Source organism: Trichosurus vulpecula, chromosome 1 (genome assembly GCF_011100635.1).
Source record: "Trichosurus vulpecula isolate mTriVul1 chromosome 1, mTriVul1.pri, whole genome shotgun sequence".
NCBI classification, from domain to species: domain Eukaryota; kingdom Metazoa; phylum Chordata; class Mammalia; order Diprotodontia; family Phalangeridae; genus Trichosurus; species Trichosurus vulpecula.
Window position 1 is genome coordinate 509,915,815 of NC_050573.1, and position 19,913 is coordinate 509,935,727.

General features: G+C 37.8%; 1 protein-coding gene and 1 pseudogene across 1 annotated transcript; both read right to left on the reverse strand.

The window, feature by feature from the left end:
• Positions 1–1,444: 1,444 nt before the first annotated feature.
• On the reverse strand, positions 1,445–4,670 carry LOC118840877 (annotated as a pseudogene).
• Positions 4,671–5,279: 609 nt separating this feature from the next.
• Positions 5,280–5,728, reverse strand: LOC118833543 (coiled-coil domain-containing protein 12-like). Its single transcript, XM_036740906.1, is given in 3 exon segments — positions 5,280–5,493; positions 5,495–5,521; positions 5,523–5,728. Coding segments are annotated over 3 exon segments (447 nt in total).
• Between the last annotated feature and the right edge of the window lie 14,185 nt (positions 5,729–19,913).

Here is a 19,913-nt window from a genome sequence, read left to right on the forward strand (position 1 = left end):
TCAGGTGTAAAAAATTACTGATTATGAGTATCAGTGATGAAGATCAAGACCTCAACCACATCGGGGTATTTGTAGGACACTGCCCAACTGGGACACATGGGTCCCAGTTGAAAGTTGTTTTCCTATCTCCCCCTTTATCCCAACCCGTGGTGTCAAGGGAAGCCCTAAGTCACCACCCAAAGATTATGAGGACTAGATATATTGGTTTCCCACCTTTTAGTTGGACTCATGTGTCTTGGTAATGGACATTCATTAGTGGTGACCAGCACTGGAGGGAGATAGACGAGGAACACACTAGTATTTCTGTGATCCCTGCCACTGGCTAGCACAGCTGTCAATCACCTTCCAGAAACTGCTGATGACTGGACGATTAACAGGTCAGCCAGCTAGTGACATTGATGGAAAAAGGAAAACATGGTCCTAAATTTATGGTTTTATAGACTTTCATGTTTGAAGGACCTTTGAAGGGACCATTTAACAGATAAGGAAGCTGAAACCTAGAAATGAGAAGTGAGTTATTTGGGCAAGATAATACAGGTGGTAAGTAAAATAGTAGCATTTTTCTCCCTAAATTTTCATGTTACCTCTATTTAAAGGTCTCCGTTAGTACAATACACAACATATAGCTTACTATGTTTTTTCGTTGAATAATATTTTTCCAAGTTACATGTAAAAACAATTTTTAACATTTGGGTTTTTTTTACATTTTGTGTTCCAAATTCTTTCCTTTCTTCCCTTTCCTGCCCTCTCCCTGAGACAGTAAGTAATTTGATCTAGGCTATACATGTGCAATCTTGCAAAACATTTTTCCATATTAGTCATGTTGTGAAAAAAGAAACAGACCTCCCCCCCAAAAAAAACCCTATGAAATAAAGTGGATGACAGCATGTTTCAATCTGCTTTCAGACTGTCAGTCCTTTCTCAGGAAGTGGATAGCATTTTTCATCATGAGTCCTTTGGAATTGTCTTGGAGTATTGTATTGCTGAGAATAGTGAAGTCATTCACAGTTGATCATCACACAATATTGTTGCTACTGTGTACAATATTTTCCTGGTTCTGCTCCATTCATGTTTCCACATTTCCATTTTCAACATTTCCAGGTTTTTCTGAAATCATCCTGCTAGTCATTTCTTATAGCACAATAGTATCCCATTACTTTCATATACCACAACTTGTTCAACTGTTCCACAATTGATGAACATCCCCACGATTTCCAATTCTTTGCCACCACAAAAAGAGATACTATAAATACTTTTGTACAAATAGGTCCTTTCCCCCTTCTTTTTTTTAGGCGGTGGGCTAAAATGGTTACTTTATTGAGATAATCAGATAACATAAACATACACACTCCACACAATTGTCAGCTTTCATATTGTTGTCCTCCCAAACTTTACATTTGAAGAAGTAAATTCCAATTTTATTGTTAATTAAATCCCATATTAGTCAGACAACAGGACTACTCAGCAGTCATTCTTGCCAGAGAGCAATTAATCTCTTGAACCACTTTTCCTCAGCTTTAGCCTCCTTAATAAATAGATTGGGATGGACTAGAGAATTGTTGTCTTGGTTCTTGATATGTGTAGTGATGCTGCCAGGGTCCATTTCTTTTCAGTGTATGGTGGATCTACAGTTACTGTTCCTGATGTTGTCAGCTTCTGCTTTTCTTCACCAGGGTCACTCAGCTTCCTGACTTCTTTACTTGATCTGAATGTCTGCTGAACAAAGCAATTGCTTTCAAGAATTTCAACTTCTTTGACTCATTTCACTTGCTCTCCTAGGGTGGCTTGATCTTCTACCTTTCTTCTTTTTGCTTCTTCACTTTGCTCTTCAGCTTTCAGGGATTCATCAGATTTAGCAGCAGCTTCAAGGACCAGCTGCAGTCTAACTTTGGCTTGTTCAGCAGGTGGTAGATGTTCTAATCCAGCTTTGATGTTTCCAGAATCTCAATGCTTGGTGCTGTGTAATTCATTCTCTTTCCCTCTTTCTCTCTCCTTCTTTCTCCTCTCTATTTCTTGGCCTTTGTGGAGGTCTTTTTCACGAAATTGGTTACAAGTTCTTCTGTGGTCAGATCTTTCACTACTTCAACTATGGGATAGTGGACAAGACCTGGACCTTGATCTTTATTCAATTTTTTGACTTTGATCTTTGAAATCTATAGTATTTTCCTCGGTCCCTCAATCTACTCTGACTTTGTTTTCTTCTAGATCCATAGAAGCTACTGCTGGAATGGTGCCTGTGTCTTCTATCATAAGAACATGGGCAAGGCTACAGATCTCAAGACCAGGCTCTTGACTTGGACCTTGATTTCCTTACAGTTTTCTTGTGGCTAAAGGTTCTGCTCTCTGAAGAATTACTTTATATTTTAAAATTAATTAATTAATTTTTAGTTTTCAACATTCATTTCCATAAGTTTTAATTTTTCTCCATCTCCTTCCCCTGCTCCCACCCCAAGACAGTGTGCAATCTGATATAGACTCTGCAGATACATTCTTATTAAACATATTTTTACATTAGTCATGTTGTATAGAAGAATTAGAATGAAAGGGATGAACCATTAGAAAGAAAAAACAAAACTAAAAATAGAGAGCAAATAGTATGCCTCGATCTGCATTCAGATGGTGTATTTCTTTCTCTGGATGTGGATGGCATTTTCCATCATGAGTCTTTTGGAGTTGTTTTAAGTCCTTGCATTGATGAGAAGAGCTAAGTCTATCAAAGCCAGTCTTTGCGCAATGTAGCTATTACTGTGTACAATGTTCTCCTGGTTCTGCTCATTTCACTCAGCATCAGTTCATGTAAGTCTTTCCAGGTTTTTGAGAAGTCTGCCTGCTCATCATTTCTTACAGCTCAATAGTATTCTATTAAATTCATATATGACAACTTATTCAGCCATTCCCCAATTGATGGGCATTCCCTCAATTGTCCACCACAAAAAGAGGTGCTATAAATATTTTTGTGCATGTATGTCCTTTTCCCATTTGTGTGATCATTTTGGGATACAGCCCTAGAAATGGTATTGCTGGGTCAAAGGGTATGCATATTTTTATAGCCTTTTGGGCATAGTTCCAAATTGCCCTCCAGAATGGCTAGATCAGTTCACAATCCACCAACAATGCATTAATGTTCTAATTTTCCCACATTTATAGTTTTCCTGTTTTATCGTGTTAGCCAATCTGACAGGTGTGATGTGGTACCTCAGAGTTGCTTTGATTTGCATTTCTTCGATCAGTAGTGATTTACAGCATTTTTACATATGACTATAGATGGCTTTAATTTATTCCTCTGAAAACTGCCTGTTCATATCCTTTGACCATTTCTCACTTGGGGAATGACTTGTTTTCTTATAACTTTGATTCAGTTCTCTATATGTTTTAGAAATGAGGGCTTTATCAGAGACCCTTGTAAAAGTTGTCAGTTTTCTGCTTCCCTCCTAATCTTGGTTGCATTGGCTTTGTTTGTGCAAAAACTTTCTATTTAATGTAATCAAAATTATATATTTTGCATTTCATTATGTACTTTATCTTTTGTTTAGTCATAAATTCCTTCATTCCCCATACATTTGACAGGTAAACTATTCCTTTCTCTCTTAATTTGCTTATAGCATTAGCCTTTATATCTAAATCATGTACCCATTTTGACTTTATTTTGGTATATTGTGTAAGATGTTGGTCTATGCCCAGTTTCTGTCATACTATTTTCTAGTTCTCCTGGCAGTTTTTTTCAAATAGTGAGTTATTATCCCAGAAGCTGGGGTGTTTGGGTTTATCAAACAGTAGATTACTATAGTCATTGACTACTGTGTTTTGTGTACCTAACCTATTCTGCTGATCTACAACTCTATTTCTTAGCCAGTACCAAGCAGTTTTTTTTGAGGGGGGAAGGCAGGGCAATTGATGTTAAGCGACTTGTTCAAGGTCACACAGCTAGTAAGTGTGTCAAGTGTCTGAGGTTGGATTTGAACTCAGGTCCTCCTGACTTCAGGGCCAGTGGTCTACTCACTGTACCACCTAGCTGCCCCCAGTACCAAGTAGTTTTGATGACTCCTGCTTTATGATGCAATTTAAGATCTGGTGTGGCTAGGCCACCTTCCCCAGAATTTCTTTTTTTAATTTTTAAAAATTAATTAATTTATTTTTAGTTTTCTGCATTCATTTCCACAAGATTTTGAATTATGAATTTCTCTCCCTATCACTACCCCCCCACCCCCACCCCAAGATGGCATGGTATGGCCAGATAGATTTCTATACCCCATTGCCTGTATATCTTATTTCCCAGTTGCATGCAAAAAATTTTTCAACATTTGTTTTTAGGACTTTGAGTTCCAAATTGTCTCCCTTCTTCCCTCCCCACCGACCCTCCCTGATAAGGCAAGCAATTCAGTGTAGGTTATGCATATATCATTATGCAAAACACTTCCACAATAGTCATGTTGTGAAAGACTAACTGTATTTCCCTCTATCCTATCCCATCCCCCCCATTTATTGAATATTCTCCTTTGACCCTGTCCCTATTTTTTCCCACACACTTGGGTCTGTCTTTATTTCTAAAAAATAGAAAAGTCCAAAATATATACATCTATACATATATACATATTATACACAGCAATGTTGCTTCCTGCCTTACCATTGTCCCCTAGCTGCCCAGAATCAGGTTGCCAACTGGCCAGCATTCGATCAATTTGACTGATAGTTTATCACAGAAGTTTGCTGCTGTCAGTCAAGACTGAAGTTACCTATTTGGAATATGCCATCATGGAACTCTGAATGCTAACTGAAGTATAATTTTCTCACTTTCTCTATTTTCCTTACTTTCAAAAAATTTTAACGTAGAAATGTTTTGCATGATTTCACATGTATAATTGATATCCTTGCCTTCTTGGTGGGTATGGAAGGGAGTGAGAGGGAGGGAGATAATTTGGAACTCAAAATTTAAAAAGAATGTTAAAATAAATAATAAACAGATTTTTTAAAAGAAGTAAAATAAAAATGGAATATGTTATATGTGAATTGGTAGAAAATGGTAACATGGTGATAACAGCAGAGAAGTTCTCACTGATGTATTATGTTAAGGCTTTTTTTTTTTTAGTTTAGATTGCAGTAATCATAGACCAGAAATACTCAAGTCACACCTCTAAAATGTGCTTTAAGTTGTACTCAGATGGGCATTAAAGTACCATAGTGAAGGTCACTCTGGGGACCAAGATGGGGAGTGGGCCTTTTCTCTGGCCTAAAAGGATCAGTCCACACTGCTGTCTTGTGTGGCCAAGGGAGAAGCTGTTTTAATCTGAATCACTCTCTTCTGGCTTTGCAGATTCTAGGTCATCTTCTTGGTCTCTAAGTCTTTCCCGGATTAACTCAGCAGTGGTTCTCTTCTCTAGCTTTTCCAGTTTCTTAGCCACGTCTCTCTTTAAGTCCCAATCAGGCTTTCTGGGGGCAAAGTTGGCCAAATCCACTTCCTCAATAATGGGCTCTGGCTTTGCTGCTTCCAGCTGAGGCTGGTTTGGCCTGAGGCACCTTCCTCTAGCTCCTCATCTTCAGATACATAGTTCCCCAATTCGAGTTCTCTGTGTTTCTCGCCTCCTTCTTCCTCTTCTTTGAAGTGTTTACTTTTTTGTTCCTCATCTTCCTTATTCTTGCACCCAGTCTTTTTTCTAAGCTCCTGGAGTCGCTCTTTCTGCCGCAGCGCCTCCTCCTCCAGACCTCCCACACCAGGTATCGGGACAGCCATCTTGTTTCTCAATTAGCTTCCAGTTTGGTATAGTGTACGACCCCGAAGAGCAATAGTGCAAGAGAGACCCTGTCCCTTTTCAAGTGTTTGCTTTTAACTACCCCTCTGCCCAGCCTGCCCTCCTTTCTATAATCCTCTTCTTATCCCCTTCCCCCCTACTTTTCTGTAGGGTAAGATATCCAATTGAGTGTGTGTGTGTGTGTGTGTGTGTGTGTGTGTGTGTGTGTGTTATTCCGTCTTTAAGCCAAATCTGATGAGAATAAGGTTCACTCATTCGCTTTTGCCTACCCCCTCTTCCCTTCCATTATAACAGCTTTTTCTTTCCTCTTTTATGTGAGATAATTTATGCCATTCTATCTCTCCCTTTCTCTTTCACCCAATATATTCCACTCTTACCCTTTAATTTTATTTTTTTCATATGTCATCCCTTCATATTAAACTCACTGTGTACCCTCTGTCTATACACACACACACACATATATATATATATATAATATGCACATATATATGTATGTATATTCCCTTCAACTCCCCTAATACTGAGAAAGGTCTCACGAGTGACAAATATGATCTTTCCATGTAGGAATGTAAACAGTTCGACTTTAGTAAGTGCCTTATGATTTTTCTTTCCTGTTTACCTTTTCATGCTTCTCTTGATTCTTGTATTTGAAAATCGAATTTTCTATTCAGCTCTGGTCTCTTCATCAGGAATGCTTGAAAGTCCTCTATTTTGTTGAAAATGGATTTTTTTTGCCCTGAAATACTATATTCACTTTGGCTGGGTAAGTGATTCTTGGTTTTAATCTCTGCTCCCTTGATCTCTGGAATATCATATTCCAAGCCCTTCGATCCCTTAGTGTAGAAGCTGCTAGATCTTGTGTTATTCTGATTGTGTTTCCACAATACTCAAATTGTTTCTTTCTGGCTGCCTGCAATATTTTATCCTTGACCTGGGAACTCTGGAATTTGGCCACAATATTCCTAGGAGTTTTCTTTTAGGGATCTTTTTCAAGAGGTGATTAGTGGATTCTTTCAATTTCTATTTTACCCTCTGGTTCTAGAATATCAGGTCAGTTTTCCTTGATAATTTCTTGAAAGATGGTGTCTAGGCTCTTTTTTTGATCATGGCTTTCAGGTAGCACAATAATTTTAAAATTCTCTCTCCTGGATCTATTCTGCAGGTCAGTGGTTTTTCCAATGAGATATTTCACATTGTCTTCCTTTTTTCATTCTTTTGGTTCTGTTTATAATTTCTTGATTTCTCATAAAGTCACTAGCTTCCACTTGCTCCAATCTAATTTTTAAGGCATTATTTTCTTCAGTGGTCTTTTGACCTCCTTTTCCATTTGACTAATTCTGCCTTTTAAGGCATTCTTCTCCTCATTGGCTTTTTGGACCTCTTTTGCCATCTATTTTTTAAGGTATTATTTTCTTCATTATTTTTGTGGTCTCCTTTAGCAAGCTGTTGACTCATTTTTCATGATTTTCTTGCATCACTTTCCTTTCCCTTCCCAATTTTTCCTCTGCTTCTCTTACTTGATTTTCCAAATCCTTTTTGAGCTCTTCCATGGCCTGAGAACAATTTATATTTTTCTCAGATGCTTTTGATGTAGGATCTTTGACTTTGTTGACTTCTGGCTATATGTTTTGATCTTCTTTGTCACCAAAGTAAGATTCTATAGTCTGGGTCCTTTTATGCTGTCTGCTCATTTTCCCAAGCCAATTACTTGACTTTTGAGCTCTTTGTCAGAGTGGCGAGTGCTCTGTCCCAAGCTTCAGGGGTTTTGCACTGCTGTTTTCAGAGCTACTTCTAGGCACCTGTAAATTTTCAGTTCTTCTGAGTTGGTATGATCCAATGAGAGGTGTTTAGTCCTCTCTCCCATATCAGCCCTCTCCCTTTTCTTTTCCTTTTTCCTTACTACTTCTTCCTTCCTTTTTAACCATCCCCTCCCTTTTCTGTCCCCTTTCCCCTCCTACTGCCTGTAGGGCAAGTTAGATTTCTATACCTGAGTATATTATTCCCTCCTTGAACAAAAGTAAAGTTCAAAGAGTAAAGAGGAAAGTTTAAGCAATGCTCATCTCCCTCCCTTCTTTCCTTCTACTGTAATATGTTTTTGTGACTCTTCATGGGATGTAATTTACCCTCCTCCTTTCTTCTTCTCCCACTATGATCCCTTTTCACTCCTTTATTAGGTTTTTTCTCATCATGTCATCAGTTAATTTATACCCACACCCTCTGATGTATGCCCCTTTTAAATGTCATAATAAAGATAAAATTCTCAAGAGCTGCAAGTATCATCTTCCCATGTAGGGATGTAAACAGTTTACCCTCATTCAATAAGAAGTTTTTTCCTTTCCTCTTTACCTTTTTATGCCTCTCTTGAGTCTTATATTTGAAGATCAGATTTTCTGTTGAGCTCTGGGCTTTTCATCAGAAAGGTCTGAAAGTCTTTCATTGAATTTTTATAATTCATATTTGATTGAATGTCTATCTCTTTGGCTGAAAGATTATGCTCAGTTTTGCTGGGTAGTTGATCCTTGCTTGTAATCCAAGCTTCTTTGCCTTATGGAATCTCATATTCCAAGTCCTCTCACCTTTTAATGTAGAATCTACAAGGTCCTGTGCGATCCTGACTGTGGTTCCACAATATGTGAATTGTTTCTTTCTGACTGCTTGTAGTATTTTCTCTTTAACCTGATAATTCTGGAATTTGGCTACAATATTCCTGGGAGTTTTCAATTTGGGATCGCTTTCAGGAGGTGATCAGTGGATTCTTTCAATGACTATTTTGCCCTCTATTTCTAGGACCTTGGGGCAGTTTTCCTAGATGATTTCTTGGAAGATGCTATCCAGGCTCTTTTTTCCATCATAGCTTTCAGGTAAACCAATAATTCTTAAATTATGTCTGCTGGATCTTTTTTCCAGGTCAGTTGTTTTTCAAATGAGGTATTTTACATTTTCTTCTATTTTTTCATTTTTTGACTGATTCTTGATGTCTCATAAAGTCATTAGCTTCCTCTTGCCCAATTCTAATTTTTAATAAATTGTTTTCTTCAGGTAGCTTTTGTCCCTCCTTTTCTACTAGGCCCATTCTACTTTTTAAGGAATTGTTTTCTTCAATGTACATTTTTTCCCATTTTGTCAATTGTATTTTTAAAGGGATTGTTCAATTTTTCTTCTATCTCTCTTATTTGACTTTCAAAATCCTTGAGCCCGTTGATAAATGGTCAAAGGATATGAACAGGCAGTTTTCAGAAGAAGAAATAAAAGATATCTATAGTCATGTGAAAAAATGCTTTAAATCAATATTGATTAGAGAAATGTAAATCAAAACCACTCTTAGGTACCATATCAGACCTGTCATATTGGCTAACATGACAAAACAGGAAAATTTTAAATTCTGGAGAAGATATGGGAAAATTGGAACACTAATGCATTGTTGGTGGTGTTGTGAACTGATCCAACCATTCTAGAGAATAATTTGGAACTTTGCCCAAAGGCTATAAAAATATGCATACACTTTCACCCAGCAATACCACTTCTAGGACTGTTTCCTAAAGAGATCATACAAATGGGAAAAGAACCCACATGTACAAAAGAACTTATAGCACCTCTTTTTGTGGTGGCAAAGAAGTGGAAATTGAGGGGATGCCAATCAATTGGGATATGGCTAAACAAGTTGTGGTATATGAATGTAATGGAATACTACTGTTTTATAAGAAATGATGAGCAAGCAGACTTCAGAAAAATCTGGAAAGGCTTATATGAACTGATGATGAATGAAGGGAGCAGAACCAGGAGAACATTGGACAGAGTAACAGCCACATTGTACGATGACTCACTTTGATAGACTTAGCTCTTCTCAGCAATGCAAGGTTCTAAGACAACTCCAAAAGGCTCCTAATGGAAAATGCTATCCACATCCAGAGAAAGAATTATGGAGTCTGAATGCAGATCAAAGCATACTCTATCTCTTTTTTGTTTTGTTTCTTCTTTCTCCTGATTCATTCCATTGGTTATAATTCTTCTTTGCAACATGACTAATGTGAAAATATGTTTAATGTGAATGTATATGTAGAGCCTATATAAGATTTCATGTCCTTTTGGGGAGGGGGTTGGAGAGGGAGGGAGAGAAAATTTGGAACTCAAAAGCTTGTGGAGCTGAATGTTGTAAAATAAGAGTAAATAAATAAATTTTTTTTTTAAAAAAGAAAATCCTTGAGCTCTTCCAAGACTTTTTGGGCTTGAGACCAGTTCATATTCCTCTCTGAGGTTTCATATGTGGATATAGTTATAAGGCTGTCCTCTTCTGAATTTGTGTTTTGATCTTCCCTGTCCCTGTAATAAGAATCTATGGTCTTTGTTTTTCTATGTTGCTTCTTGCTAATGGTGTTTGCCTTTTTTCTGACTTTTAAAGTTGTTCTCTGTTTCTGGGGCACCAGGGGCACTGTCCCACACTTCTTGTACTGGAGGCTAGGGGTCTGGTTATTGTCTTTGTGTGCTGGGGCCTCAGGTTCTGGCAGCTAGAAGGTATATAGTCTGTAGTTTATCTGGTGCTGAGCTGAAACTGGTGGTGATGACTGGCGTGTGCCAAGGCCAGGTGGGGTTTTATTGTGTTTCCCTTGGGTTACACTGAAGCTCCCATGGTGAGGTGTGGGGGTGGTCTGACCACTGGAGGTCAGCTCCTCATAGGGGGCTGCACTAGGGCACAGGTAGGTTCAGTCACTTGTTTACATCTCTCTGCTATGCAATTGGTCGTTCTCTGCACTGGCATCTGCTGGTTCACCTGGCTGTGTGAAGGCACACAGGGGTCCTATTTTTGGTACTTGCCTGCTCCATCACCCTACGGCTAAGGATCTCCCACTGGTTTGCTGAGGTGGGACTTTTTGCTGGCTTGCCAGGATGCCTCCAGTTCTGTACTGGTCCTCTTTAGCCACAGCAGGAGGGACCTTTCCCATTAATCCTCCTAGACTCATGAGCTAAAAAACTGCTTGACCCCATCTTTCTGATGACTCCACTCTTCTAGGATTTTTCCTGGGATGACATTTTCTGGGTTTTTCAAGATCAGTAAGGGAGGGTGAGAGTGACTTACAGCTAACTCCAACTTGGCTCCCCTAACTCTGAAAAATTACTTTAAAAGGATCTTCTTCAATGTTTTTTCCTCTTCTCTCTTCTTTGGTATCTGATGAATGACATCCCATTTTTATAAATTGACTCTGTGGCCCTTCTTTTTTATGTCTTTGAGAGAGAAACCTCGTAGTGGTATTGCTGAATCAAAGGATATGCACAGATTTATAGCTCTTTGGGCATAGTTCCAAATTATTTTCCAAAATGGTTGAATCAGTTCAAAACTCCACCAACAATCCACTATTGTCCCAATTTTCCCAGTCCTCTCTAACATTTATCATTTCCCTTTTCCATCATATTAGCCAATCCAATAAGTATGAGGTGGTGCCTCAGAGTTGTTTTCATTTGCATTTTTCTAATGAAGAATGATTTAGAGTATTTTTTCCATATGACTATAAAAACTTTGATTTCTTCAACTGCAAAGAGCCTAATCGTATCCTTTGACCATTTATCAACGGAGGAATGACTTGTATTCTTGTAAATTTGACTCAGTTTGGATGTATTTGAGAATTGAGACCTTTATCAGAGAAAGTTGCTATAAAATGTTCCCCCAGTTTTTTGCTTTCCTTCTAATCTTGGCTTCACTGGTTTTGCTTGTGTAAAACCTTTTTAATTTAAAACAGTCATGTCCATTTTACATCTTGTAATGCTCTCTAGTCTTGTTTGATGATAAATTCTTCCCCAATCAGAAGAACTGACAGGTAAACTATTCCATGCTTCCTTAATTCATTTATCACCCTTTATGTCTAACTCATGTACACATTTGTTGCAACAATCTGGCTAGCAGCTGCTGTGGGGGTGAAAAACCAACACAAGCCCAACAACGAGAATGCTGCAAGCCCAGGTTCTTTTGATCTGCTTTACTACGGAAAGCAACTTTAAGGGGTTAACAATCTTACTTTAACCCAACATATAAATATCATTCACTCAGCTCAGGGGGAAAAGCCAGCACTCTGAGCAAATGCAAACAAATTACAAACATACATTTACGAACAGACCAAATACAATTCATAGTTGCCAAGGAACCATCAACATCTGAGTTCAGTCAGGAGCTCGACAAAGCTGGCTCAGAGTCATGTGCCATTCCTGCCGTAGCTCAGAGCTCTGAAAGAGAAAGCCAACCTCTGTGCTTATATACCCTGTTCAGGGCCAAAGGTGAGTCACACATGCAACTCACCCATGTGACCTAAAATTGTCACAAAAAATGCGATTTAAACCCACGTGGTCCAAAAGCCTTTGATGTTACAAACATGTCACTCAAACCCACGTAAACTAGGCTTTCCCTTGAGGCAAGGAGATCATCAAGGATTCTTAATTTAATCAAGGAAACAAAGGCCAAACTCTTCAAGGGCACTTGGTTGAATAAGTGCTAATAGCTCATCTTGATTTCCAATACAACATTTTGATCTTATCTTATCTTGGTATAGGGTGTAAGATAATGGTCTGTACCTACTTTCTGTTATACTGTTTTCCAGTTTTTCTACCACTTCTTGTCAAATATTGAGTTTTTGCCACAAAAGCTTATGTTTTGGGGTTTATCAAACACACATTACTATGGTTACTTAGTACCATGTATTGTGTATTTAATCTATTCCACTGATTCACCACTCTATTTCCTAGCTAGTACCAAATTGTTTTGAAGATTACCACTTTCCAATATAGTTTGAAATCTGGTATGACTAGGCCATCTTGCTTCACATATTTTTTCATTAATTCCCTTGATATTCTTGATCTTGTTTTTCCAGATGAATTTTTAAATTTTTTTTACTTCTATGAAATAATTTTTTGGTAGTTTAATTGATATGACACTTAATAAGTAAATTAATATAGGTAGAATTGTCATTTTTATTATATTGGCTCATCCTACCTGTGAGCAGTTGATTTTTTCCCCACTTGTTTAGATCTGACTTCATGTGAAAAGTGTTTTATAATTGTGTTCATATAGTTCCTGATGTTTTTTTCAACTTTTAGACTCCCAAGTATTTTATATTGTTTACCATTTTTAAAAATAGAATTTCTTTTTCTGTCTCTTGCTGCTGGACTTTGTTGGTCATATATAGAAATGCTATTTATCCATTTCCACTTCTCTCTCTTTTCCCTCTGTCCTTCCTCTCAAATGTTTTGCTTCTGATCAACACTTCCCTCAAGTTGCTCTTCTTTCTATCAGCCCCTCTCCCCTTCTCTCATCCTTTCCCCTCTTACTTTCCTATGGGGTAAGACAGATTTCTATACCAAATTGAGTGTGTATGTTATTGCTTCTTTGAGGCAATCCCAGTGAAAGTAAGATTCTAGTGTTTCCTGCCACCCCCATCTTTTTCTTCACAGTAATAGGTCTTTTGCTCTTCTTCATGTGCAATAATTACCCCATTCTACCTCTCCCTTCCCTCTTATCCCAGTGAATTCCTCTTTCTCACTGCTTAATTTTATTTAAAAAAAATTCCCATCTTAGTCAATTCATACCTGTGCTCTTCATCTATGTATCCTCCTTCTAACTGCCCTAATAGTGATAAACATTTTAAGAGTTACAAGTATCGTCTTCCCCTGTAGGAATGAAAACACTTTAATCTTATCGAAACCCTTATGTGTTTTTCTTTCCTGTTTACCTTTATATGCTTCTCTTCAGTCTTGTATTTGGAAAGAAATTTTCTGTTCATCTCTAGTCTTTTCATCAGAAATGCTTCAAAGTCTTCTATTTCTTTTTTTATTTTTTTAAATTTAATTTGTTTAATATATTTAGTTTTCAGCATTGATTTTCACAAGAGTTTGAGTTATGAATTTTCTCCCCATTTCTACCCTCCCCCCAATTCCAAGATGGTATATATTCTGGTTACCCCATTCCCCAGTCAGCCCTCCCTTCTGTTACCCCACTCCCCTCTGATCCCCCTTTCCCTTCTTCTCTTGTAAGGCAAGATAAATTTCTATGCCCCATTGCCTGTGTATCCTATTTCCTAGTTGCTTGCAAAAACTTTTTTTGTTTTTGAACATATGTTTTTAAAACTTTGAGTTCCAAATTCTCTACCCTCTTCCCTCCCCGTCCACACTCCCTAAGAAGGCAAGCAATTCAACACAGGCCACAAGTGTATCATTATGTAAAACCCTTCCACAATACTCATGTTGTGAAAGATTAACTATGTTTTGCTCCTTCCTAACCTTTATTGAATTTTCTCCCTTGACCCTGTTCCTTTTCAAAAGTGTTTGTTTTTGATTACCTCCTCCCCCTGTCTGCCCTCCTTTCTTATCGTGCCCCCTTTTTTATCTTCTTCCTCCTTCTTTCCTGTGGGATAAGATACCCAATTGAGTGTGTATGGTATTCCCTCCTCAGGTCAAATCCGATGAGAGCAAGATTTACTCACTCTTCCTCACCTGCCCCCTCTTCCCTTCCTAAAGAGGCACTTTTTCTTGCCACTTTTATGCAAGATAATTTACCCCATTCTATCTCTCCCTTCCTCCCTCTCTTCATATATTCGTCTCCTATCCCTTAATTTGATTTTACTCTTTTAGATATCATCCCTTCATATTCAACTCACCCTGTGCCCTCTGTCTATATATATACACCTACATATATACATACATAGACACACTCATATGTGTATACACACACACACACACACACACACATATATGCATATTCCTTTCAGCTACTGTGATACTGAGGTCTCATGAATCATACCCATCATCTTTCCATGTAGGAATGTAAACAAAATAATTCAACTTTAGTAAGTCCCTTATGATTTCTCTTTCTTGTTTACCTTCTCATGCTTCTCTTGATTCTTGTGTTTGAAAGTCAAATTTTCTATTCAGCTCTGGTCTTTTCACTGAGAAAGCTTGAAAGTCCTCTATTTTGTTGAAAATCCATATTTTGCCTTGGAGCATGATACTCAGTTTTGCTGGGTAGGTGATTCTTAGTTTTAATCCTAGCTCAATTGACCTCGAGAATATTGTATTCCAAGCCCTTTGGTCCCTTAAAGTGGAAGCTGCTAGATCCTGTGTTATCCTGATTGTGTTTCCACAATACTCAAATTGTTTCTTTCTGGCTGCTTGCAGTATTTTCTCCTTGACCTGAAAGCTCTGGAATTTGGCGACAATATTCCTAGGAGTTTTCTTTTGGGGATCTATTTGAGGAGGCGATTGGTGGATTCTTTCAATTTCTATTTTACCCTCTGGCTCTAGAATACCAGGGAAGTTCTCTTTGATAATTTCTTGAAAGATGATATCTAGGCTCTTTTTTTTTTTGATCATGGCTTTCAGGTAGTCCAATAATTTTTAAATTATCTCTCTTGGATCTATTTTCCAGGTCAGTGGTTTTTCCAATGAGATATTTCACATTGTCTTCCATTTTTTCATTCCTTTGGTTCTGTTTTATAATATATTGATTTCTCATCAAGTCACTAGCTTCCGCTTGCTCCAACCTAATTTTTAAAGTAGTATTTTCTTCAGTGGTCTTTTGGACCTCCTTTTCCATTTGGCTTATTCTGCCCTTCAAGGCATTCTTCTCCTCATTAGCTTTTTGCAGCTCTTTCACCATTTGAGTTAGTCTATTTTTTAAGGTGTTGTTTTCTTCAATATTTTTTTCAGTATTTTTTTGGGTCTCCTTTAGCAAGTCGTTGACTTGTTTTTCATGGTTTTCTCACATCATTCTCATTTCTCGTCCAAATTTTTCCTCTACTTCTCTAACTTGCTTTTTCAAATCCTTTTTGAGCTCTTCCATGGCTGAGACCAGTTCATGTTTTTCTTGGAGGCTTTTGTTGTAGGCTCTTTGACTTTGTTGACTTCTTCTGGCTGTATGTTTTGGTCTTCTTTGTCACCAGAGAAAGAATCCAAAATCTGAGACTGAATCTGAGTCCGTTTTCGCTGCCTGGCCATGTTCCCAGACAACTTACTTGGCCCCTGAGTTTTTCAGCAGGGTATGACTGCTTGTAGAGTAAAGAGTACTTTGTTCCAAGGTTGAGGAGATGCACCGTTGATTTCAGAGCTACTTCTATACAGCCAGCTCTGCCACACCAGCACTCCTCCTTCCCCAAGAACAGCCAGCTCGGACCTGATGCAAATCTTAAGCAGGATCTGCACTCCTGCTCTGATCTGCTGCTTAATTCCTCCCACCACGTGGGCCTGGGGCCAGAAGCAACTGCAGCTGTAGTTCTATAGCTGAACCTCCCCCACTGCCCCCGGGGCAGTGGCTGAACCTCGAACTCTTTACCCTCTGTCCCCTGCAGCTTTTCCACTAACCTTCTCTGTTGTCTTTGGTGTATGTGGGTTGAGAAGTCTGGTAACTGCTGCAGCTCACTGATTCAAGGTGCTAGGGCCTGTTTTGCCCGGCTCCTGGTCTGGTTGGTCCTGCCACCACCCACGCTGGGCTCCACTCCCCTCAGCTCCATGTGCAATACACCTCATCCAGCGACCATCCAGGCTGTCCTGGGCTGTATCCCTGCTTCCCTCTGCTATTTTGTGGGTTCTGCAGTTCTAGAATTTGTTCAGAGCCATTTTTTGTAGGTTTTTGGAGGGACCTGGCAGGGAGCTCACACAAGTCCCTGCTTTCCAGCCGCCATCTTGGCTCTGCCCCCCAAAGTCTTCTATTTCACTGAATGTCCATTTTTCCCTGGAAGGATTATATGTACTTTTCCTAGGTAGATGATTCTTGTTTGTAATCCTAGCTCCTTTGCCTTCTGGAATATTATATTCCAAGTCCTCTGATCATTTAAGGCAGAGCTGCTAAATCCTTTGTAATCCTGACTGTGATTCCATAATATTGAATTATTTCTTTCTGGGTACTTGTAGTATTTTGTCCTTGACTTTGGAGCTCTGGAATTTGGCTACAATATTCCTGGGAGTTTTCCTTTTGGGATCTCTTTCAGGAGGTGATCAGTGGATTCTTTCAATGTCTATTTTACCCCTCTGGTTCTAGGATACCAGGGTTGTTTTCCTTGATAATTTCTTGGAGTATGATGTCCAGGCTTTTTTTTTTTGATCATGGCTTTTAGGTAGTCCAATAATTTTACAATTATCACTCAATTTTCAAGGTCAATTGTTTTTCCAGTGAGATCTTTCACATTTTTTTCTGTTTTTATTTCTTTTTTTGTTTTGTTTCTTTATGTCTCATGAAGTCATTAGCTTCCACTTGCTTCTAATTTTTAAAGAATTGTTTCCTTCAGTAAGCTTTTGTACCTCTTTTCCATTTGGCCAATCCTATTTTTATTTTAGTTTTGTATTTTATTTTTCCATAATTACATGTAAAAACAATTTCAACATTTATTTTTAAAATTGAGTTACAAATTCGCTCCCCAACCTCACCCAACTCATTGAGAAGGCAAGCAATTTGATATAGGTTAAAATGTGTAGTCATGCAAAATATGTTTCCATATTAGTCATATTGTAAAAGAAAACATAGACCAAAATAAAAAACCCAAGAAAAATAATGTTAAAAAGTATGCTTCAGTCTGTATACAGACTCCATCAGTTCTTTCTCTGGGGATGGATAGCATTTTTTTTATCAGATATCCTTCAGAGTGGTTTTGGAACATTACATTGCTGAGAACAGCTAAGTCATTCACAGTTGACCATCTTACAATATTACTGTTAATGTGTACAATGTTCTCCTGGTTGTACTCATTTCACTTTGCATCAGTTCAGGTAAGTCTTTCCGCTTTCCAACAGCATCTAGTTAATTTCTTATAGCACAATAGCATTCTATCACAATTATATACTGCAAATTGTTTAGCCATTCCACAGTTGATGGGGATCCCCTCAATTTCCAATTCTCTGCCAGCAGAAAAGAGCTGCTAGAAATATTTGGGCATAATTCCAAATTGCTCTCCATAATTTCTTATTTGCAGAACAAAACTATGTTTCTTAGATTTCCCATTCTGTGCTAATGCAAGCTTTATTACTTCTAAGAGGCTTTCATGGAAAGATACTTAGGGAGAGCCAATGGTAGGGACAACATCTAAATCTCACCATAATCCATCCAGGGATGACCTTACCAGTAGTTAAAATGTGCTTTTTTTTGTAACCAACAAACAGTAAGCATGATGAGATCTGATTTTCCTCTACATCTTCCTGAGAATTGTGTAAGAGGAAAGAGGTAGACTAGCTGTTTACTAATATCTTTATTGAAAATGCCTCCATTTTATGTGTAGATGACTGATGTGTTATGTTTAAGTGGGATAGGAGGGACATACAGTGGCAGATGTTGATATTTTCTTATTTGCCTTTTGGGTGAGGGATTATTTAATAAGACCTGGGATTTTTCCATTAAAAATATTCCTTTAGCTACCTTACATATAAATACCCTGGTGATCTTACAATTGTTTCTCCTTCAGTACAGATCTCCTCTTGTTCCAATCTGGGCTGCTTTTCTTATTATTGTTCTTTTTAGTGCCATTTCTAGTCCCTTGATAACTTATCTAACACTATAATGTTAGCTAAGGACCAAATGTGGTGGCTCTTCCATTTATAACGGAGAAAAACATTTGTTAGAGACATCTTTACAAATACTTTCCATTTTCCATCTATTTTTTATCTCTTTCAACTTTGTCTTTAAATGTTTTAGAGATGATTTGGCTTAATTCTTACCAAGTTTTCTTTAAGCTGGTTTTAACATATTTTCCCATAATATTTCTTCATCCTCATCCTTCCCTACCTTTTCATTTGAAGTCAATAAGTACCAGAGTGTATATTGATTTAATTTGGAATATCTTACTGAATTCTTCATAGAATTTTTCTACCTCTTCATCCTCAGGAACTGATATTGGTTCATAAGCTACACTTATTTTCATGGTTGTCTTCTTGTGAATACTTATCATCAGTTATGCAGTACAAGATGACCAGATATCTCATAAAATGTTTCTTGTTGCTTGTTGTCATACAATGAAAACAAATTCTCCAACTTCTTCTTCTTCTTCTTCTTCTTCTTCTTCTTCTTCTTCTTCTTCTTCTTCTTCTTCTTCTTCTTCTTCTTCTTCTTCTTCTTCTTCTTCTTCTATTTTTCTTCTTCTTCTCCTTCCTCCACCTCCTTCTCCTCCTGATTTTCCTTATCCTCCTCCTCTTTCAGGTGTACTTGAGATTCTTGCTTCCATTTCACTTCAACTTTCTTCTTTCTTTTAGGTTACTTGATAGCAAAGATGTCTAGATCGACATGATTTAGCACATCCAGCATTCTTTAGTTAATGGAAGAAAAGATCTTACAGTTAGAGCATCAACAGTCAAAATAAAATTTGTTGATGTTTTAAAATTTTTTTTGGATTTTTGGACTTCTTTTTCCTCTTTACTACCACTTTGTCATGATCACTACAGAAGTGGAAGTGAAGCATATAGGGTCGAGCATAATTTTGTATTTTTGTATGTGTCATAGGTTGCCATGGCCAACACATTCATCATCAAATAGTCAGCCTAGTGGTGATGAGCCTTTCCATACTTAGCTGGGCTGGTCTTTGGAAAATAGACTTCGTCTGTTCCCAGGGCCATACATGAAGATTTTCCAGCATAGTAGAATCTGCCAGAGTTTATACTATGCTGGCATAGCCTTTGAGAACCCAAAGTTACTTCTGTGCCACAATGAGGCGTCAAGTATGATTTTGTGGAGAATTTTTAAACTATCCAGAGCCAAAATTCATGCCAATTATTTTATAGAAATGTTAGCTAACTAACTAGATATGAAACTCTACCAAAGCAGTTTTTATGGAATGGAAATCCACTTTTTAAAATAATAAAGCCTAAAATGTTAGCCCTACACAGATAATTACACTAAGGATTTTGTTCAGTTGAGAATGTACTGAATTCAGTTTGCAGAGAAATAACTCACCCTAGTTCCTAAAAGCCTCTTTCCAATTATGAGTATGAAGCCTGTTAATTATAGCTAGCTCAAGAGCCACCATGGGCTTCTCACTCTAATCTCTAGACTCTTCCTAGAAGAGAGATAAATATACAGAAAAATTTATAGAACTCAGTGATCCGAAAAGAAAAAGAAGTTCTTGCTTATTTCCCCTTCCTTATGCTTCTATCTCTTCTGTATCAGCCAGATGCCACATTCAAAAGAATCAATCAAAGGTCTCAACTCTCAAT